This window comes from Mus caroli, unplaced genomic scaffold (genome assembly GCF_978045245.1).
Source record: "Mus caroli unplaced genomic scaffold, Mus_caroli_1 scaffold_5, whole genome shotgun sequence".
NCBI classification, from domain to species: domain Eukaryota; kingdom Metazoa; phylum Chordata; class Mammalia; order Rodentia; family Muridae; genus Mus; species Mus caroli.
The window spans coordinates 128,999,571-129,023,417 of record NW_028227260.1 but is presented as its reverse complement, the minus strand read 5'-3'; the positions used below and the strand labels follow the sequence as shown (position 1 = coordinate 129,023,417).

At 38.6% G+C, this 23,847-nt stretch overlaps 1 protein-coding gene across 15 annotated transcripts in view; it reads left to right on the top strand.

The window, feature by feature from the left end:
* The window catches only part of Enox2 (ecto-NOX disulfide-thiol exchanger 2), a 291,296-nt gene that overhangs the window by 14,227 nt on the left and 253,222 nt on the right, over window positions 1–23,847 (top strand). For 5 of the 15 annotated variants that reach the window (XM_085838203.1, XM_085838205.1, XM_085838201.1 and 2 more), the window contains exon 1: window positions 1,603–2,424. The exons of 5 other annotated variants lie outside the window; for them this stretch is intronic. In XM_085838203.1, coding sequence (XP_085694329.1) covers window positions 2,403–2,424 — 22 coding nt within the window. In that variant the 5' untranslated portion in view covers window positions 1,603–2,402. Of the gene's footprint in view, window positions 1–1,602; window positions 2,425–23,847 lie in introns of those variants that run through there. 5 more of the 15 variants (XM_021152912.3, XM_085838202.1, XM_085838197.1 and 2 more) reach the window with 2 other exon arrangements.

Genomic DNA, 23,847 nt, shown 5'->3' with positions numbered 1-23,847 from the left:
TGCTCCACATTTTTGGTTCTGTGTATGCCACAGGAAGTAAACTCTGGTGTTAGGGCCTCCAGTTTTGCAAGCTCTTGTTTACCCATATAAGCAGCTGGAAGGCTAGGCTGCAGCGTTGGTTATAAAAAAATTATCGTTCATAATGCTTCCAAAGGGAAACAGAAGAGATTTGCCATGACCCAGCAAGTGTGTGATTAGAAAGAAAAGTCACTTATTCTCCTTTCTCCCCCTGCTGGCTGGTTTCTTCTGTCATCTCTCTAGCCTCTCCTTCCTTTTCCCTTAAATGGCTCTTTTAGTCTTAGCTACTAGTTGGGTAACCCTTTGTGTTCCATATTATCTACTTTCCCCCATTGATTTAAAATAGATTTCAGATAAATAGTTTACTGGCATTTTTAGCAATGGCAGTGGTATTTGAGAGAACAATTAGAAAGTTTTCTTTCGTATTGCAAGGACTGGCCTAAACACTTGTTTGAAGTCACAGACGGCACTGGAGGGGGCCAAGATGAGCTGACATCTGATATTTCTGCCCCTTTTTTGGCTGTTTTACATTTGTCTCATGTGGACAGACACACACTTGGGTAACTACCATACAGATGGAAATCAGGACATGTGGGATTTGGCTGAACCAGAGGTCCCAAAACATTGCCTGGATCATTTAGTACCCCAGGTGTGGCCACCCCAGGACTTCATGTGCTAAAATTGTGTCCCAGTATAAGCCAGCTGGTCACTATATATATAGTATCAAGGCAACTTGGAGCCTTAGAAAACATGACTTTTGATTTTTACCTTGTGGATTTAGACTTAATCAACTCAAATCTTTTCCTCACATACTGGGCATAGAAGATGAGCCAGGTAAATAGACAGATTTAACAAAAGGAGATGTTTATTTTTCAATAGTTAGCATTCTAGATAGGACATAAACTCAGATCCTATGAAGGAAAATGAACTTTTTGGAAAGGAAAGAGAATTAGGACTCTCCAGTTTCTTTGACAAACTTCTGACGTACTGTGGATTACATTCGACAAAAATTGTTTTCTGGAGACTTCTCAGAACAAATAACGATTCTAATTTTAAGATTTAAAGAATCGAATGGTGCTTTCCAGGTGCCTGTCCCTTTCCAATTTACAGAAGAGCCATAATCATTATCTCATAAGATTCTTAGGATATGTAAAGCAGTCTAGCTCTGGACCATCATCTCCCAACTGACAAATAAGCAAGCTTAGACTCAGAGCAGTTTTGTTTCTTGTCTGTTTCACAAAGCTGTAGAAATGGAATCCCCACTTTCCCTGAAACCCACCCCTAGATGTTCCTTCCTTGTTCTTTCTATTCATAGATCATTTTAAAACTCAGTTTAAAGAAGTGTGCTTCACTTTAGCAGATGAACAAAACCAAACCACTTTCAGATAAAGCAGTCCCTTAAGGTCACTTATCAAGCGAGTCCTCAAATAGCCTTTGTTTTTCTGCTTTGTTTTCAATGAATTACTGTGTGAGAGATTTTTTAGTGTTTAATAGATGCACCAAAGTCCTATGATTATAGGTGTGTGTGGAGGCTGCACCTGGAGAATGGGAGTAGGAATGGAAAGTTGGCATAAAATAATTAGCTCTTGTGTTTTTGTTAAGAGATGCTATGTTCAATAGAATTTAATTTCTTTATACTTCCCATGCACTCAGCTTTTAAAATATAATTCTTTAGGGAAAAGGAGCAAATATTCACTGAGAATGTTGATCTGTCAGGGACTAGGGTAGCCAGAGGAAAGAGAAAGTATAGGGGTTACTGTCTATACCCTGAAGTGTGAGTAAGTGTTATTTTGTATGGAGCTCCGAGCTAAGATTTCTTTTAAGGCATGCAAATGGTAAAGTTGTGATTTGTCAACTGCACGCTGTTTCTTTAGGCACTGATGTATGAAATCCTGAACGAATTCTCCAATGAACATACTGCTAATTGCTTCTCCACCTGCTCTCCAACCTCCCCCCGCACCCCACCCCCTCCACTCTCAATTCAGCCTCTAAGTGTCCGTCATTGGAGATGGATGGTGACACATGCAGTAATAGCAATTCATAAAAGGCAGTTCCAGCCCTTGTCTTCAAGGCTCCTGGATTTTCCACTGCCTGCTTTTGTGTAAGTGAAGTGGATGGAAGTGCTACTGGCATCAGAATCCACCTCCCCATGCTCTGTCGCTAGAGCTCAGTTGCTCTGCTGGAGCTGAGCTTACCAGAAGAATCGGATCTGAGCGGAATCGTGGCAGTGATTTTCTCCCCGTCAATGGGGGGTGGGTTAGGGATAGTAGTGTGTAGTGGGGGCTTAGGTTGTTTTAGCTTTTCTTTCTGAGGACAGAAGAGGGTCAGGAGAGAATAACTCCCGGCAGGATACAACGTGAAACAGTTCCCTGAAGAGTGTCACAATGTTCCTGGTACAATATACAGGTATAGTATGTTTTATTTTCTCTGAAATTTCCCTGTGGTTTCAAAGTGAATTTCTTTCTTTTATTTCGCTCCCTCTTTTACTGGACTGAAAGACAAATGGGCTTCTAATAAGCTAAACAAAAAAGCTGCATAAAACTCGCCTGTCCCTAGCTGTGTGTGTGTGGTAGATTGTTGTGTGAAATCTGCGTTTTCTGTTAAATTGGTAGTCGCGATCCCTTAATTGTGCATGCTACTCTGCTGTATTCTTGTATTGAATTTCTCAAGTCTTACATCTGCAACTGGTAGTATGTGATAATGTCTACAGGGTTTGCACACAAGACAGTGTTTTGGAAGGAAAAAGCAATTTTTAAACTCTCAGTGTGTTGTTTTTCTCTTGAGTTTTTAAGCTGCTGTATTTGTTAATTGCTTGTATGGATTTCCATGTACTTAAGAGTAAGAAAACTTCTAATGGGAGGCATTCCAGGGTCCATCTTTCACATCAATTTATATTCCTATCAGTGTTGAACTCAGGCTGATAAATATCATGTATTGTTGTTTATTCTCCTGGTAAAAACAAAAAGTGCTGGAAACAGCAAGGATAAAAATGCATTCCCATGACACAGTATTGTAATATATCATCAGATCTAAAATGGTCCTTTATAAGTATTTGATTGAGCTTTCAGAAAAATACTAGGGTATACTAATAAACTTTTGGGTTCTGCTCAGATACTTACGTATGTTCTTTTAAAAGGTTATTATATAGCTGTTAGATGAGAAGGACCCTTGCCAGTAAGAAACCCTGAGAAAGTTTCACTTTTCCTCTGAACACAGCAGAAGCTTAATTCCTCTTGCCACAATTTTTGATAACTTTGGATATCATTTATTGTCAAGGATGTTCATCTACATTCCCCCCATTTCATTCTTAAAATAATGTGTTTGTGTGCTGAGAAGCTAACAGATCATATTCTGTTTTGATGCGTGCTTTGTCAGTTGATTTCGCTCCTCATTAATTGGGCAGCATGCAGATGATGTGGTGAAGGGAGTGAGTGACAGTATTTCAAGGTTGCATTGAAGAGCATACAGTGAACCTTAGGCCCTGGACCAACAGCTGCTGAATTGAATTGTCTGCAATTAAAGCAACAGCAGCTTTGTGGAGTCTCCCTGCAGCCCTTTTCTTTGAATTTATGGCTTTGGTCTCCTTCCAGACTATTAGTTAGTCTGTTTCTCTAAGTGCTGGAAAGTTGTGCTTGCTAGATGTTTTCTCCATATACCAATGTAGATATGACTTCCAAAGAGCTGTATCTGTACATTTTAATGTGCCAAGTTGCCGAGGTTGTATTCCTCTGGTTAAATCCAGGGATGTCTAATTTTTCACTATAAATTAAATAGGTATATCCTCTCTCTCTCTCTCTCTCTCTCTCTCTCTCTCTCTCTCTCTCTCTCTCTCTCTCTCTCACACACACACACACACACACACACACACACACACACACACACAAAACATTTGCTTTGTTCAATACCTAGAGGTTTCTTGTGTGCTGGTGATACTGGATTAGATCTCTGCAGTGAAAACTACTGGACTTTGTTATGCTCCTGGAAATACTGACTCTAGAAAGCACTTCTTTGTGGGAATACAGTGTTTATATGAAAAGGTATGGTGACATCCCTTTGCCATGTCTCAACTGAAGTGAGCACATGAACAATCTCAAATTCAATCAGGTGGCCTTAATGATTACATTTTATTTGTATGTCATTAATGGATATGTTTAATTCGCTAATGGTTTTATTCTGTTAAAGTTATAATCGCAATACAGTGGATGTATAAATCATTTTCATCATGATTTAACTCATACTCTCAGTTTAAGCTCTTAACAATCTTATGTGGCCACAGTGGCCATGTGATCTGTATTTTATAGGTAAGAAAACTGAGACTGGAGAATAAGCAGCTAGCTGAGCCTGAGACTCAAAGTATAAAGGTCTTACACCTACTAAGTGCCAGAGCCTGAATTCATAGGCTAAGTCATGTGATTAAAAAAAACCCCTGGTTTATTTTTTTTCTCCCTTATACCACACTGCCTATTAGGCTACTAGTTGAAAAGACCATGTTATTTACAGAAACAATCTACTTTTTGATCACATACTAGTGTTTGATGAATTTATATACACCAATATAAATGAAAGTAAAATTTTTCATTTTTGAGGAAACAAATTACTGTCTGATTTAAAGGGTAAGGTAAAAATTTTTTTCCATCTAAAAACTAATTTGTTGTTATATTTGGCTCAATGGGCTTATGGTTTTCATAAGTGTGTATATATTTTAAAATATCCTGGCTACAAATGTGAATGTGTATCCTGGCTATGGACGTTTTCAAAATTAGAATATTTTTTTGTACAGATAATAGGAAAATATGTAGCTCATTCCCCTTTCCTCCCTCCATCCTCCTTCTTTCTCCCATCCTCCCTTCCTCCCTGCATTCCTCACTCCTCTCTTGTCAGTCTTCCTATCCTTTTAAAGTTATCAAATAGATTTTTCAATTTGGTTGTTGTAATGAAAAGCCATACTTTGTGTACCACCAAAGAAGGGAATGCTGTTTAAAGATTTGTTAAGAATTCAGCAAAGGGATATAACATTGAGTAATTCCGACTAGCTCTAGCTCTCTGATCAAACTTTTCTTTAAAATCCTTTCAGGAGACATTGTTCAAGGGATCATTCTTGAATCAGCTTATTGAAGATCCCATGTACTGGAGAAATGACTGCACTAATGCCATAGACAATTTTCCCACATTTGACAGCATTCAAAAATGTTATTAAGGAAATGAGTCAGACCAGGTGGCACACACTTGTAATCCCAGCATTCCAGAGGCAGGGTCAGGGGTCAAGGCAGGAGCAGGGGTAGGAGCAGAGGTAGGAGCAGGGGCAAGGGGGTCACCAAAAGTTCAAGGTTAGCCAGTAACACAGAGCAAGACCTTATGTAAGGCCAAACAAAACAACAGGAAACAAAATGAATCAGAGGTAGGATAACTATTGTTATGATGTGTCATTCAATGTTTAGAAAAGTGGCATAGGAAAATGGCAATGATGATATTACTTCAGCCACTATGTGGTTAGAATTTATCTTCATCCTATGTTTTGTCCTTGATGTATGTCCTGGTTGATTACAGGAGAGTAGGAATATATTAATGAGATTTGGTAGTTTAAAAAGGAGGAAATTTGGGGGGATAGATCGAGATTACAGAAAGGCGAGTTGGGAAATCTAAGGCTCCATATTAAAAAAAAAATCTTTTAGTGGAAAAATCTCTTGCACTATTAGAAGCTCTGAACAATACCCCATTTCCCTACCCCCAATACCTACTGATTCCTTTTTGTGGAAATGAGCCCACTGAATTTAAATAAAAATGAGCTTATTGGAGGCTTTTAAAAGAAATTGGCATTTTTTTTAAATTGGTGAAGGAAAAAAGAACCTTTGATCTGTATAATATTCATGTCCCTGCACTGAGCCCAAGAAAACCTAGCAAGTCCGATTTGAGACTTGAGCTCTGCGGGGATGTCCCGCTGGGTTCTGTGATGGATGATGTCAGTAGACTTGTTACATGTGTTTAGTGAAGTAAAGGGCAGGCCTAGCTCACTCAAGAAGAACACTGCAAATACTTACAGATGTAATCACTGCTTTTTAGAAAATGACTTAGTATGCTCACTAAGAATAATACTCAAGGGCTGGCCAGATGGCTCACCAGGTGAAGGTGCTTGCCACCAAGCCTGGCGACTTGAGTTTGATCCCCAGGACTCATAGAATGGAAGAAGAGAACCTATTCCTGTGCCTGTTTCTACAGGTTGTCCTCTGATCGCCACATACTCCATGTGCCATGTGCCTCCCCACTCCCAAAACTAATAAGTAAAAAGAATTTAACAAAGGAATAATAATCAAGGCATGCTGTTTATGCAGGACAATATACTACAGATGATTCTTGGGCTGCTAAACAGTATTAATGACATCCTAACTACATAGTACTTGTACCTTTATAAGGGTTTCTGTGCACAGTACAGTTCATTGTGGGATTTCCACTCATGTAGACACATTTTTGAATCATTACTGTGTATCAGGTTATTGTTTTAAATAAATATATGTATGGGGCCAGTCATAAACCTTTACAATACTTCCATTAGCTAGATAGTAATATTTCCACTTCAATGTTTAAAAAACTGAGACATATACCTATTTTTTTTCTTTTTCTTTTTTTTTTTTCTCTTGGGTTGTTTGGGGACTTCCATGGGACTCCTTTGGCAAACAACTGAATTGAATGTAGCCCAGTACAGAATTTTAAGTAACCTTCTTAGCAGCTCTTAAAATTACTAGACATTGTAAGTGAGTTTTTTTTTTAATCACTATTGTTTGAGACATGGTCTTATTATGTACCTCAGAACAGTCTCAAATCTTTTATGTAACACTGACTAGCCAAGATCTTAGAATCCTCCTACTTCCTCCTTCTCAAGTACTGGGTTTATCAGGTTTCCACCACCACATATATTATATAGCCTCAAGATTTGCTCACTGAATTTTGCCCTAGAGCCCATGTTATTAACCACATGCAATCTGTGGAGAATCTAAGTGTACTTCATTGAAGAAGCTGTGTGTGCACTAGTGTGCAGTCAAAAGCTGGTATTCAATTGTCCATGATTCCAGAAGGCCTAGGCAGTGTAGAGCCATCTGCTCACTAGACCACTGAAATTTTTGTTTTTATTTTTACTTTCTTTCTGATTTCTGTCACAGATACTCTTTATTGATAGAGTCACAAAGGATCACTGAATTTCCAGCAGTTTCTAAATGCTGACACTGTTCATGGTGTTTCTTAGGATTTTCAGCTTTGTTTTAAGAAATCATTCATATTCTGTTGTTTTACTCTTGATATTTAGCTTTTATTGCAACAGGGACCATTGTCAAGTAGAGCCTAATTTTTCTTCTATGCAGCCAAATGACCAATAATAGAACATCATCTCAGCTTCTACCTGCCCCACGACCTTCTCTGCCTAGATATTATATTAGTTCCCTAAATGCAGATCTTATACTATCACTTTGTGTCTCTGTTTTGTTTTTTTGTTTTTTTTGCTAAATAATTTTTTTCTTTAACCAAAGAGACATTTCAGATAATCTTTAGGTATATCCTAGCCACCTAGGAATGCTGTATTACATTGATATAGCAGCATACAAGTATATGTATAGCCTACATATTTATGAGTTAGGCTACTTCTGGGTTACCCTGTGCACTCCTTAGTGTACAGCTCTTGTGCTTCTTCCATGCTGTTTTCCACATTTAAATGACCACCTTTTCACATCTCCAGCAATGTTAGAATCACTTGACACTTAAGATTCAGCTCAAATCACGCCTGCCATTGTATTATAATAAGTATCTTTGTGCTGTCTTCCCCTGGTAGACTGAGTTCTTGAAGTCATTAACTATTTTCACCCATCTTTAGTGCAGTCTAGTGTCTCACACATAAGCCTTGACATATAATATTAGGCCATCTGCAGCTGCACCAAGGTTTTCCCTTCTCCTACTAGCTCAAGGGTAAATAGATGCTTCGATTTTACGCAGATACTCTGTTCAACAGATTTATCCCTAATGCTTGACTTTTTTTCTCTGTGCTTAGTCTTTGCACAGATCTACTGTACCTTGGATGTTTGTGGAGAACACTTGGCAATTTTACAAAGAAGGTCTATGTAATATATATATATATATATATATATATATATATATATATATATTCAAGAAAACAAATCAATATATATTTATATTTTTATAGAAATTGACAAACACACACACATAAAGATAATTGGACTTTTTCCATGCAAAACTTTTAAAATTTAAATTGCATTTATTTTTTAAAGGTATGCACCACCATTGCCCATTCATTTAGTTTTAAACTAGTACATAAAAGCCAAAAAATGTTACCAACTAATGGGGTACTATGTGAATTAATGTTAGCATATCCATATATTATGTAATGTTCAAATAAGATTAACTCTATCTCCACAAAAAAATATCATTTATTTCCATTTGGACAGAGGGGAAGTGGGTTGCAATATAGTCCAGGTTGGTCTGTCACTTGCTATGTAGTCCAGAGTGACTTCCATCTCATTATTTTCCTGGGTCAGCCTCCCGAGTATTAGAATTACAGGTTTGGCCAGAGGCCTGACTCATTTATCATTTCTTGATGGTGAAAACTCTGTCAATTTTTTCCTTCCAGACCTTTTAGATATCCAACACACAGTTGTTATCTATGACTTCTTTATTATGAAATAATACACCAAGTGTCTTTATCCCTACTTATAACTTAGCATTCACTGATCAATCTCTACCTGCTCTGCCCCTTATTCTGCTCTTCTGAGAAGACTTTGGGAAACAACATTCCATTCTAAACTTCAAGTGAATAAATTATTTTAGATTTTACATCTGATTGAGATTATGCAGTACTTGTTTTTCTATGTCTGGATTTTTATGCCTCACAAGAGGAACAATCATCATATTACTGGAAATGACAGCATTTTTCTTCTTTGTGGCTGAATAGTATTCCATTGTATGTAAGTATCACATTTTCTTTATCCATTTATCAGTTGTTAAAGTGAATTGAAGTAATTTGATGTGCAATCATAACATTTCTCAAAATATAGTTTAGGAACTATCTGTGACTACATTATTTAGAACATGTTTTAAATGCATATTCCTGGATCCAGACCTGTCATTCTTTTAGTAATAAGCATTTAATAAAACCCCTCAAATAGTTCTTCTGCACAATTCACTTTTGATAAACACTTTCAAAGTAGAACATAAAATGTTAAGTGCAGATCTGTATTCACTATGGGTATGAACACTAATTATACTATTTTAACTTGCAATTGAGATAGTTAGGTTATTGGTTCTCTCAAATTAACCCAGTAGTATCTGAGAAATATGTCTTTCATGATAAGATATTCTGCCCCATCCCCTTCCAGCACACTAGCCACTAGGGACATGTGGCTCATGAGCTTAGAAGGATGGCTGTTTCAACTGAATGCATTATTTTATTGGATTTTAGCTGTTGGATACAGTATTGAGAGTGCAATTGGAAACTCCTTGGTGATGGCATCAGTGATGATTGTATCAGTGGCAAATCAAACAGGGACTCCTTTGACATATAGGGAATTGCATTTCTTTTGATAGATAATTTAAATTTTAAACATGGCCTAAAATGATTTATTCTCAGAAGTGATTTACAAATTATGATCTCAATTAAATTTAAATGAGAGCTACACTGCATTTCTCATCAGTACTGTTTTTCTCATCATACTGGGTGCTGTTGAGCTCTGGCTGTAAGCCTTGATTTCTAAGCTAAAGTGTAGTTAATCAGAAGAAAGAGCTCCTAGCTCCACTGCTTAGATCATGGATACTTGCATGTATTTCAACTCTCATAGACCCTTTCAGGTTCCTCTGTTAGATTATTCCACCCTTCAGACACTCATGGCTCACTACTTTCCTGGTTCCGTTTCTTCCTCTGACAAGTCTTCCTTGAACATGTTATGCCCTTTCCAGATCATTTCACTACTTAAAATAGCGTTAAAAGTTTGGAAGCCTTTGAATGAGAAATACGCTGTGGTCTGTGAGCAGACATGCTATCTCTGTTTTTATTATTATGTGAGCTCATGCATATTAGTTGTGCTTGGTGCTTTAAAAGAAGCCCAGCTTCTTTTACAAAAAACACATGGTAATATACTTGAATATCGTCGTCTGCTTTTCTTATCTATATGGTGATGATTATGGCTGGTTGACCTGCCCTTTGTTGCCTGGATCCTAGTTCTTTGTCTCCTTTTCAATTGCTGAAAAATATGCACATCCTGAAATTCCTGTTACCTCCCTTGGCATTGCTCACTTTCTTTGTAGGCTTTCAGTTTTCAATGAACAGAAGAACCCTCCTCTTTTTTTGCACCATTTAAATTCATTCCCAGAATTCATTGTTGTATCTATCCTGGGTTGCCTAGGGAAGTTCAAACTAGTTTTTCTTAAAGCTTTTAAGCATTGCCAAAGACCCCCCTGCAGCACTCAGAAAATACATTCTTTTGTTTTGACGACTAAAAAGAGTATAACTCAACCACAGTTTTGAGAAATATGTAAAGTCAAAATACATTTGAATCTAAAGAAAAAATTCAACCACTTCTCTCTTCCTTCCTCTACACTACAGTCCTAAGTTTTGGTGACTTGAATAAAGAAACTATATTAAGAAATTGAGACATCTGTGCTTTCGTTAACAAAAGTTCTGTCTGATCAAGCCCCTTCATGATTGAAGTTTACAAGAAATGTGTCTTAAAGGTATACTGTAGGACTTTGCTAGGATTCTTTCACAAATTATTTTTATTTACTGCCCAGCACCTCCAACAAATGTTACTGGTTCTTCTCATTCAAGATGGCTATAACAATCACTTTGTTTACAGCTCTGGCTTAAAAGTGCAAAGTCTGCATTCTTGTAGATATCTTACTCATGTGTAATTGTGAATGGTTGTACTCCCTCACTGTGTCTGTGTTGGGCATGGAGAGAAGGAGAAAGGAGAAAGAGGAGAGGAGAGGGAAGAGGAGGAAGAGGGGGGAGAGGAAGAGGAGGAAGAGGAAGAGGGGGAGAAGGAGCGGTGAGAGGGTAATCACTGTAAAGGTGTTCGTTCCCTTGCAGAAATCTCAGATTGGTGAAAGTGAGAAATGTAAAGAAAAAAAATCCCCACATTTAGCTGTTTACTAAACCAGAATTGGGATGTGTTCAGTCAGTGCCTCTTAGAGGTTGTAAAGAATGTTTCCATTCTTTATATATTCTCCCATTGCCGCTCCTCTGCCCTATACTGCTGGCTCTTCCCACCAAACATGGTTGGCATTCTCTTAAGCCCTGCCACCTTTGGGTTTGGGGGTAGAAGAGGTATGAAGAACATCAGCTTTTATATACTTAACTGAGTCATAGAAATTTGCCCAGCTTATTCGGTGGAAGTTGTACAATCCAAATTCATCTCGATTTGTGACACAGAATGAAATGAATATAAAATAATTATGGCAGTGCATATTTAATAAGGCTGATAATACTCAGAGTAGTAAGTTGACTACTCTGGAAAAGATTTTTCTTCTTTGCTTGTATGTTGCATTTTATCATGATTATTAAATATTGAATGAATTGATTTCAAACAGGTCATTAAAAGTAAATTTGATTTATGCTTTTCTAAGTCTGTGGGTGACAGGCCTTTAGTATATTAGAGGTATGTAATGTGATATAGCATTTTAAAAGCCAGCCTAGTTTTGAATAACTGACATGGCCATTCTTGGATCTAAGACAATTTCTTAGATCCAAGTAATGAGAATCCCATTTTAAATCATAAGTCTGTGCTGAAGTTTGCTTTCTCTACAATTGTTATTCTTGAAATGGAAAAAAAAGGAATTGGAATGCTTCAGGGATTTATGGAGAGTGGGTTACAGGGGTAGGACACAAAGTAAATACAATAAAGATAGCTTGAGTAGTTCGTGAATATTGGCACTCATGGCTATTTTGAATGGTGTGAGCAATAAAGAGCACAATCTGGCAGAAAGGGGATGAGCTTGGGCAGAAATATGATCATTGGTAAAATAAGCCTGGGATTACAATAATATCTTTCCCTCTCTCAGTTCCCTGAGTGACCGACTCACTGAGGCTTTTTACAAAAAGGAAACAAATGTTTTTACAAAAAGGAAACAAAAGGCATAATTTAAAACAAATAATTTAAAATAAATAAAAACAATTTAAAACAAATAAAACATAATTTTAAACAAATAAAAACAAATGGTTTTTACAAAAAGGAAACAAAAGGCATAATTTTTAGCAAGTGTTTACATTTAGGGGCTGACAGTGGAGGTCACTAGTAGAGTGCTTAACAAGCATGTATGCAGGCAGTCCTGGGTTCTATCTCCAACACTTGAAGACCAGCCATACAAATTACTGAAGATACCAGAATTGACACTTGTATACAGGAGATGCCTTCTGTGATACAGTGGCACAGCAGGGTGAGAGTATATAAGTTATACTCTATATGGTTCATATAGCTACAAGAAAAGCACTGGGATTTTTTTTTTTTTTTTTTTTACAGAGAGACATAGTAAGTGTTCAAGAAGCTAAATATATCTATTCTGATGTAAACATTATACAGTGTATACATGTGTTGAACATTAACATGTATATTTTTTAATTTATCAGTATGAAAATATTGCATGTATTTCAAATGAAATGAATACTAACCCAGTAACAAATTCTGCAGGACATTCTTTTTGGCTGGCCTCTCGTGGAGATAAGCTGTAGAGAAGATCTTCACTCTAGCATGAAATATGATCTAAGGCAATGCCCTTCTTGGACTTTCTCCACAGGGATTTATTACTGGAAGTAAGCAAAGGGCTGTGTCAGAACCTTAGCACACAGTTCCAAGGCATGAACTTCAAGGTTGACATGAGTACAATTTCACTGTAGATGTTTTCCATTTAAAAATTTTGATACAGAATATTTTTGCATGCCTAAGTTGTCAGTAAGCCAGTATAATTCAGCACTGCTTAGCACCTGCTACATATGTTGATTCCCTTTGACCAGTCTAGCATAGGAAGAACTTGATGTTAGTTTGTCATTTCTAATCCCCTAGGTGCTATTGGTAGACTTCCAAGCAGAATATTAGACTATCTATTGGTATTATAAAACATGATAAATGCATAAGCAGATTTCTCATAGTGTCTGGACTTGAATCTTCTCAATACAGAACAATTCCAAGTACTTTTAAAAGAGACTGATGCCCCATAAGTTTTTAAGTTGTAGACCATAGTTGCCAAATGACTTCCCTTTATGATCTCAAGTTAAGGTTCTCAACATAGAATAAAAGTATTGCAGGAGGACCAAATGCCAGTCTCTTATGGCTTTATGTATTTATGCCAAAATATTTTAGATGTTCGGCCAAATGGTTCATTCTAGAGCTTTAGAAGCAACTTATAAAAATCAACAGCCTGCATATTCCATATATGGGGAAAATCCAGAAGTTGGAATAAAGAAAGGACACAATCCATAGTGCTTTGCATTCATTAACTTTTATTAGCCTTAAGTACAGGGTAGATGTTTTACATGTTGAAATTCATGTTACCCTCAAAGCTGCAGATGGAAAAATAAATGCAATTTAATTCATAGGTTCTTTATGAAATAACTGGTCCAGAGACAACTTGTGTAGATTAGAGATGACCTAAACCACAAGATCAAGTTTTTATTTTATTTTATAAGAAATTACTATTGTGATTATGACTTGTATAAGCATATGTAAGTATTCATTGAATTTTGGCTAATGTTGAAATTACTACATGGGGCAACTATAGATACAAGTTTTGATTGACTTTGTAATATGAATTTTAATAAAATTATAGGGTTTTACAAAACCTTAAATCTTATCAAATCATGTGCCCCCCTCTATTATATATATATATATATATATGTATATATATATATGTATATACATACATGCATACATATACATATATTATACCCATCTACTCTATCCTTAACTGGTCAATTATGTTTGTGTCTGGAAACTACCAATAATTGTTTTGTCCCAACTCTAAGATGAAAAATTTGATCTTTGAATGGCTCCAGTTATTGAACATTTATGTAAATGAATCAAAATCTTTCACTTTTCTTAAGCATAGTAGCAAAGCCACACAAAATACTGTATGAACTGGTTACTCTGTTGTATAGTATGGTACAGCCTTGTTTCAGCATATCCCTTAGGACCATACCTAGCAAATGGCTCTGCTCCCATATGGTAGCCCCTTCTGATAGTGTTCATTGTCAACTTGATAGACTTTAGAATCACATGGTAGTTTGTCCTCTAGGCATGTCTCTAGGGCATTATGTTGACTGACTTTATTGAGATGGAAAGATTGTTTACACTGAATTGGAAAGACCTACCCAATGTGCCTGTCACTCTTACCTAACTGGGGCAATGGAATTAAGCAGTAACATGCATGTTACTTTTTGACTGTGGAAGTTTCTACTACTTTGACTTCCCTGCAATGATACACAGTATTCTTGAACTGTGAGCTAGAATAAGCCCCTTTCCCCTTAAGTTGCCTTTACAGAAACAGGACCACCCTTCCACTAAGACTTCCATTAATGTTGGGAAAGAATCATGTATATGTACTCCGAGTTACTGATTTTTGTTGTTGTTAAAAGCTTTACTAAGGTATTTTTTTACATACCATAGAATTCACCCATTTTAAATCTATAATTCAATCAGAACTTTAGTATGTTCATAGTTGTTGTCTCACCATCACCACAATTATTTTTAATTATATATTTGTGTGAATCTATTATTGTTGTATGTGCACTCACATGTGTGGGCATGCCATGATGCATGCATGGAAGTCAGGACTATTTTACCTTATTGACCCATTTCGCTGACCTCAAAACTCTAGTTTTTGAACATTTTCAATATTACCCAAGTATTGATCTCCTTTAGCCATTACCTCTCAACCTTCTATATCTCCTTGCTACAGGACTGAGTGTTAAGCAACCACTATCCCACTGTTTCAATAAGTTTACCTATTTTAGAAACCCCCCAATGAATTAAATCATAAATCTGTGGCCCTGGCCTTTGTTGTATAGCTGGGAGGTTTATCTTTTTAGAGAGCCTCTTCTATGCTGAGTTTTGTTTTGGGGATGTTAATCTTTTAGAATGTGTTTGAAAGAATCCCTTCCTCCTTTGCTTGTTTGGAATAGATTAAGGAGAATGGGTAACATAGCTTTGATATTTGGCAGAGTTCAGCTGTGAAAGTGGCTGCTCCTAGGCTTTCTTTTGATTGTGACTTTCCATTACTGACTCAGTAACATTACTTGGGACTAGTCTATTTATGTTTTCTGTTTCTTCATGGTTCAGTCTTGCTAAGGTATGTATATCTAGGATTTTTTTCATTTATCCTCAATTTTTAAATTTGTGGACACACAATTGACAATAATCTCTGATGTGAGTTATATTTTCTTTAAATCTTTATTTTTGCTATTTTGAATAGCTATTTCTTTTGAATGTCTATTTCGTTTTTAAGAACAGACTCTATGTTTCCATAAGAGTCTCTGAGGTCTGTCCAATGTTTGGCAGTGGGTGTCTGCATCCATGTGAGACAGATGCTGGGTAGAGCCTCTCAGAGGACTGTTATGCTAGGCTCCTATCTACAAGCATAAAAGAATGTCATTAATAGACCAGGTCACCTTGGGCGCAGTGTCGGTGGACACCCCCAAGGTCCCCTAGAGGACTCTCCACGCAATCTTAGGACCACTGGTGAGTGGAACACAACTTCTGTTCCAATCTAATCACGCAGGACCTGAGACAGCACTAGGGAAGCAGAAAACCCAGCCTGACCAGGGTCCAAATCCCTTCCGGTCGGCGCCAGCACCGGGTCACTTGAGTGCAGAGTCGGCAGACACCCCCAAGGTCCCTAGCTTCTCAGGCAGAACCCATTTTGGGCTCCAGACATCCGCGCACCTTTCCTGTGAGAGGAGCTGTATACGCCCTGCCTGGGAGTGCTTTGCCAGAGCACCTGTGGGAGCCATCTTGGTTCCTGGATCCCTCTGAGACTAGTCTGCACAGGTGAGAGTGTAGACTTCAGAAGCTACAGCTTCTGGGACAGCCCAAAGCGACACAACTTTTGGGACAGGTCCTGTTTTGGGCCTTCATCTTCTGCCAGGAGGGAGGTCTCAACACCAGATCATCTTCTGCCAGGAGGGAGGTCTCAACACCAGATATCTGTGCACCTACCCTGTAAGAGGAGAGCTTGCCTACAGAGAGTGCTCTGACCACTGAAACTCAGAGGAGAGAGCTAATCTCCCAGGTCCGCTGATAGAGGCTAACAGAATCACAAGAAAAACAATCTATAACCAGAGACAACTATAACAACTAACTCTAGAGATTACCAGATGGCGAAAGGCAAACGTAAGAATCTTACTAACAGAAACCAAGACCACCCACCATCATCAGAACCCAGCACTCCCACCTCAGCCAGTCCTGAATACCCCAACACACCCGAAAAGCAAGACTCAGATTCAAAAATCATAATTGTGATAAGAACTGCATGGTACTGGTATAGTGACAGACAAGTAGACCAATGGAATAGAATTGAAGACCCAGAAATGAACCCACACACCTATGGTCACTTGATCTTGGACAAGGGAGCTAAAACCATCCAGTGGAAAAAAGACAACATTTTCAACAAATGGTGCTGGCACAACTGGCAGTTATCATGTAGAAGAATGCAAATTGATCCATTCCTATCTCCTTGTACTAAGGTCAAATCTAAGTGGATCAAGGAACTCCACATAAAACCAGAGACAGTGAGACTTATAGAGGAGAAAGTGGGGAAAAGCCTCCAAGATAAGGGCACAGGGGAAAAGTTCCTGAATAGAACAGCAGTGGCTTGTGCTGTAAGATCGAGAATCAACAAATGGGAACTCATAAAATTGTAAAGCTTCTGTAAGGCAAAAGACACCATCAATAAGACAAAAAGACCACCAACAGATTGCGAAAGGATCTTTACCTATCCTAAATCAGATAGGGGACTAATATCCAATATATATAAAGAACTCAAGAAGGTGGACTCCAGAAAATCAAATAACCCCATTTAAAAAATGGGGCTCAGAGCTAAACAAAGAATTCTCACCTGAGGAATACCGAATGGCTGAGAAGCACCTGAAAAAATGTTCAGCATCCTTAATCATCAGGGAAATGCAAATCAGAACAACCCCTGAGAGTCCACCTCATACCAGTCAGACTGGCAAAAAATTCAGGTTACAGCAGATGCTGGCAAGGATATGGGGAAACAGGAACACTCCTCCATTGCTGGTGGGATTGCAAGCTTGTACAACCACTCTTGAAATCAGTCTGGCGGTTCCTCAGAAAATTGGACATAGTACTACCAGAGGATCCCGCAATACCTCTCCTGGGCATATATCCAGAAGATGTTCCAACCGGTAAGAAGGACACATGCTCCACTATGTTCATAGCAGCCTTATTTATAATAGCCAGAAGCTGGAAAGAACCCAGATGCCCCTCAACAGAGGAATGGATACAGAAAATGTGGTACATTTACACAATGGAGTACTACTTAGCTATTAAAAAGAATGAATTTATGAAATTCCTAGCCAAATGGATGAACCTGGAGGGCATCATCCTGAGTGAGGTAACCCAATCACAAAGGAACTCTCACAATATGTACTCACTGATAAGTGGATATTAGCCCAGAAACTTAGGATACCCAAGATATAAGATACAATCTGCAAAACACATGAAACTCAAGAACGAAGACCAAAATGTCGACACTTTGCCCTTTCTTAGAATTGGGAACAAAACACCCATGGAAGGAGTTACAGAGACAAAGTTTGGAGCTGTGATGAAAGGATGGACCATCTAGAGACTGCCATACCCAGGGATCCATCTCATAATCAGCCTCCAAACACTGACACCATTGCATACACTAGCAAGATTTTGCTGAAAGGACTCAGATAGAGCTGTCTCTTGTGAGACTATGCCAGGGCCTAGCAAACACAGAAGCAGATGCTCACAGTCAGCTAGTGAATGGCTCAAAGGGCCCCCAATGGAGGAGCTAGAGAAAGTACCCAAGGAGCTAAGGGGATCTGCAACCCTATAGGTGGAACAACAATATAAACTAACAGTACCCCCCACCCCAGAGCTCATGTTTCTAGCTGCATATGTATCAGAAGATGGCCTCGTCGGCCATCATTGGAAAGAGAGGCCCATTGGTCGTGCAAACTTTATATGCCTCAGAACAGGGGAATGCCAGGGCCAAGAAGTGGGAGTGGGTGGGTAGGGGAGTGGGGGGGGGGGAGGTTATGGGGGACTTTTGGGATAGCATTGGAAATGTAAATGAAGAAAATACCTAATTTTAAAAAAAAAAAGAATGTCATTAATAATGTCAGGGATTGGTGCTTGCCCATGGGATGGGTTCCAAGTTGGGCTGGCTATTGGTTGGACATTGCCCAAGTAAGTTTTCCAAATTACATGTATTTGTAAGTTTTCTGTTTTACCTTATAGATTTGTTGCATTTTAGTCAGAAATATATTTAATATAATCAGTGATCCCACCTTGGACCTCCTCTCCCTCCTAAGTCTATCTTTCTAACACACAAACACACACACACACACACACACACACACACACATATACAAACACACACACACACACACGCACACACCAGTGTACTAAAGATTTTATGTAGAAACTAACACATGCTTCAGTGTTTAAGAAATTGTTGAGAATTGTTTTGGGTCCTTCCATCTGATCTCTTCTAGATAATATTCCCTGTGTTGAAATAAAATGTGTTCTTCGGCTGTAATTTAACTCTGATGTTTCTTTGTTGATTTTTCTGTCTAGATGTTCATTGCTAAAGATGGGATGATCCCCAGCTATTATTATGTTCAATTCTATCAGTTTCTTTACATCATTAATATTTGTTTTACATATCTGGGTACTCTTAAATGTTTCATATACATATTTAGACTTTTATTTCTTCTTGCTATATTAAGCCCTTATCATTTTATAATGAACATTCTAGTCTCTTTTTATTGCTTTTGATATAAATTCCTTTTAGTCTTAGTATGGCTGTCATTCTTGCTCTCTTTTGGGTTTCCTTTGCATGCACCATTCCACCACCCATGTACTTTCAGCCATTCAAGGGATTGTGTGTTTCTTGCTAGTTGGTTTTATTTTTTTTTATCCATCCAGTCACTCAAGGTCTTTTAATTGGAGTATTTAATCCACTTGTATTCAAGGTAATTATTGATAAGTAGCTCTTACTGTGTTCACTATGAAACTTGTTTACTAGCTTTGCTGTAGTTCTTTTCTTCCTCTTTCCCTTTCTTACTCTGCCTGGGTGTTTATGTGAGTGACTCTAGTAGTGTGGATTGGATTCCATGCTTGTTACAAATTGGTCTATTACAAAAATGTCCATTAGAAACTTGCTTTGTAGCTTGATTATAGCAAACTATTTGGAAATGTAAATGGGGTTGTTTGGGATCTGCCAACTGTTACATTTCAGCAGCCCAGTGCCCATTTCCAAAGCAAAGTCCTAACCTAGCAAATGAAATCTACTGTGTACTATTCAGGCTCACGGGGAGGCAGGGTTTATAAAGGCAGTTCCTTGGCCACGTGAACTGATCTTACTCTGAGTCACACCATAACCTAATAGCTACAAGTACTCCCAGTCTTAGTGGTGCACCAAAATATAAGTCTGTCCCATTGGATTAAGGTCTTTGCTTGGTACCACGTTCTTTCCTTCCAAATCCCTATCTGTGAGTACTGAGATGACAAATATTTATGTTGTATGAGGTTGGAGGATTAGCTGTAGAGACAATTCCTTGGCCACCAAGGCTAGTGCTAAGCTTGGTTGACCTACGTCTTACATCGAAACTGTTTTGCAGTCTTAGGAGGAGGGTGTTCATTTCCCAGGCTCACTTAATTTTTTTCTTAGATATTATCTTTATTTACATTTCAAATGCTCTCCTGAAAGTTCCCTATACCCTCTCCCCGCCCTGCTCTCTTACCCATCGACTTCTACTTCTTGGCCCTAGTGTTCCCCTGTACTGGGGCATATAAAGTTTGCAATACCAAGGGCCTCTCTTCCCAGTGATGGCCAACTAGGCCATCTTCTGCTACATATGCAGCTATAGACACAAGCTCTGGGGGGGGGCACTGGTTAGTTCATATTGTTGTTCCACCTATAGGGTTGCAGACCCCTTCAGTTCCTTGGGTGCTTTCTCTAGCTTCTCCATTGGGGGCCCTATGTTCCATCTTACAGATGACTGTGAGGATCCACTTCTGTATTTGCCGTGCACTGGAATAGCCTCATACAAGACAGCTATATCAGAATCCTTTCAGCAAAATCTTGCTGGCATATGCAATAGTGTCTGGGTTTGGTGGATGATTATGGGATGGATCCCCAGGTGGGGTAGTCTCCGGATAGTCCATCCTTTCATCTTAGCTTCAAATTTTGCCTCTGTAACTCCTTTCATGGGTATTTTGTTCCCTATTCTAAGGAGGAATGAAGTACCTACACGTTGGTCTTCCCTCTTCTTGACTTTCTTTTGTTTTGAAAATTGTATCTTGGGTATTCTAAGTTTCTGGGCTAATATCCACTTATCAGTGAGGGCATATCTAATGACTTCTTCTTCTTCTTCTTCTTCTTCTTCTTCTTCTTCTTCTTCTTCTTCTTCTTCTTCTTTTTTTTTTTTTTGATTGGGTTACCTCACTTAGGATGATGCTCTCCAGGTCCATCCATTTCCCTAGGAATTTCATAAATTCATTCTTTTTAATAGCTAAGTAGTACTCCATTGTGTAAATGTACCACATTTTCTGTATCCATTCCTCTGTTGAGGGGCATCTGGGTTCTTTCCAGCTTCTGGATATTATAAATAAGACTGCTATGAACATAGTGGAGCATGTGTTCTTATTACCAGTTAGAACATCTTCTGGGTATATGCCCAGGAGAGGTATTGCAGGATCTTTGGTAGTATTATGTCCAATTTTCTGAGGAACCGCCAGACTGACTTCCAGAGTGGTTGTACAAGCTTGCAATCCCACCAGCAATGGAAGAGTGTTCCTCTTTCTCCACATCCTTGCCAGCATCTGCTGTCACCTGAGTTTTTGATCTTAGGCATTCTGAGTTTTGTGAGGTGGGATCTCAAGGTTGTTTTGATTTGCATTTCCCTGATGATTAAGGATGTTGAACATTTTTTTCAGGTGCATCTCAGCCATTTGGTATTCCTTAGTTGAGAATTCTTTGTTTAGCTCTGTACCCCATATTTTAATGGGTTTATTTGAATTTCTGGAGTCCAGCTTCTTGAGCTCTTTGTATATATTGGATATTAGTCCCCTATCAGGTTTAGGATCGGTAAAAATCCTTTCCCAGTCTGGTGGTAGCCCAGGCTCACTTTACGGTGTCAAATAATACAGTTGAAACTCTACTTTGCCCCTGCCACAGGTAAGCAGCTCTTTTGGTGCTAGAGCCCAGTCTGTGAGCTCTGGCCTATGCCTAATGCCATCTATTTCTCCAGTATACCCTCTCATCACAGCAGACCTTAGACTTGTCTCCAAGACAGCTCTGTATGAGGTTTCATGTTCTACCTCTTCAGTGGCTCCAGTATTGTCCTCAGCTCTACAGCAGGAGGTTGAAGTAGCTTTAGCGGATTGATCTCATTGCTTCTTGGCCTAGTGCAGTTGGAACAGCACTGTCCGTACAAATATTGGCCTGGGAAAAGGAGCAGAGTATAGCATTGATTTTCACCACAATAGGGGGTGTACTGGGTTTTAACTTTAACACCTAGATTTAATTAATTCCCATCCCTCAAAGGGGAGGTGCCTTTGTTTGGCATTACTTGTCAGGAAGGGGAGAAAAGAATAGGGCCTAGAACTTCCTTGCCTTTTCTGATGCATTTACTCATAATGATCTCTTACCTAATTTCCTTAGTTCTGGTGATGCTATTTAGGCCCTTGGTGTGTTTGTGGAGAGATCATTGGTGTCTTGGCCATCATATTACTCATGTTCCACTAAGAGGTTATTTCTTACACTGATTTATGTATGTCCTTATGTCCTTATCATCCTGCCTCGAATGTTAGCTTGTATAGGAATATTTGAATTCAGGAAGTGTCAAGAAAGTATTTCCTTACTCTGCTTTTCTACTTCTGTGTTTCCCCTTCTTTGAAAATAGTTTCTTAGCCAGGGGTGGTGGTACACGCCTTTAATCCCAGCACTTGGGAGTCAAAGGCAGGTGGATTTCTGAGTTTGAGTTCGAGGCCAGCCTGGTCTACAGAGTGAGGTCCAGGACAGCTAGGGCTACACAGAGAAACCCTGTCTCGAAAAACCAAAAAAAAAAAAAAAAAGTTTTTTCATTTGCTTCCGTGTCGTGAAGCTATTCTTCTATGTGATCTCATAGCACACTTAGCTTTGATGATGGATTATTGAATTCTGCCCTTTCCTCCTCACACTTTTCAAACAAGTGTTCAATTGTTTTTCAAAATTTTCTAGTTCTTTCATATCCCATGTTACAGTGGGTACCCAATTTTCAAGGTCATGTGTTCCTTGTCTGTGACTCTTTTGCTTCCTCATGAGACCCTTTCTCTCCTACTGGGTTGCCTCATCCAGCCTTAATATGAGGGGATGTGGCCCAGTCTTATTGGAACTTGTCATGCCATATTCTGGTGATATCCCTGGGAGGCTCTTTTCTGAAGGGAAATGAAGAAGCAATGGATGTGGGGGAGAGGAGATGTGTGTGTGTGGGAGGGAGGACTGGAAGGATGGAAGGGAGGGGAGGCTGCAGTGGAGATGTATGAGAGAAGAATAAAAAAAAAACCAGTGATTTTAGGAAAAGTTCAGGCTAAAGCAAATAACACATTTATTAGAGAATAGAGAAGAGATAATTAATCCCTAAAAAGGAATAGCATTTAGTCAGTACTTTGGACTTCCTCAGCTGGAAACTCAGAGGTATCTTGTTCCCTTTCGCTTTCAAACACTGGTTCTCAACCTTCCCAATGCTGTGACCATTTACTGCAGTTCCTCACACTGTGGTGACCTGGTGACCCCCCAACCATGAAATTATTTTTGTTGCTACTTCATAGCTGTATTTTTGCTACTATTAGGAATCATAATGTAAGTATCTGTGTTTTCCGATGGTGATAGTCTTAGGTGACCCCTGTGAAAGGGCCATTATGCTGTCAAGACCCACAGGTTGAGAACCACTGCTTAAAAGCTCACTTTGGCCTGCTTGCCCTTTCCCCTCCTTTCCTTCATTTTTTAAATTAGCATTATGATCTACCATTCAAAGGAAATTTAGAAATGAATTCATAATAGCTTACAAGCATGAAGACTAGACTAATACTGAAATCAGGTAGAGGGGGCATGCCACCTTGGGAAAAGTTAGAAATTGAAGAGACATAGTGTGAAAAAAAAATACTTCTTAGATATTCTCATATGAACATTGATGAGTACTATGCCATATTTGTTGAGGATCATTTAGAGAAATAAAAATGACTCCCTATTACCAATGAGAATTTTATATTTTTAGCAATATACAGTGGCCTGCTATATCCTAGTAAATGCTTTTGCCTTATAAAATGAAACAGGACAGAACTACTGCTAAAGAAAATGGAAAGTCGCCTAGAACAACTTCTCTGGTTATTTCCAGTTTTTGCAATTCATCATATCCACCAATTATGATATATCAAATGAGGGTTAAAATTTCCCACAAATAAGAAGGCAAAGCATGTGACCATGCTTTTCATTAGCTCTAGCTTTGTATAGGGGAAGAAACCACACTTGCCTCAAATGGGTAGAGCAGAAAAATGCATTGTGAGGGATCGCCCAGAATCAGCTTCTTTCCCCACA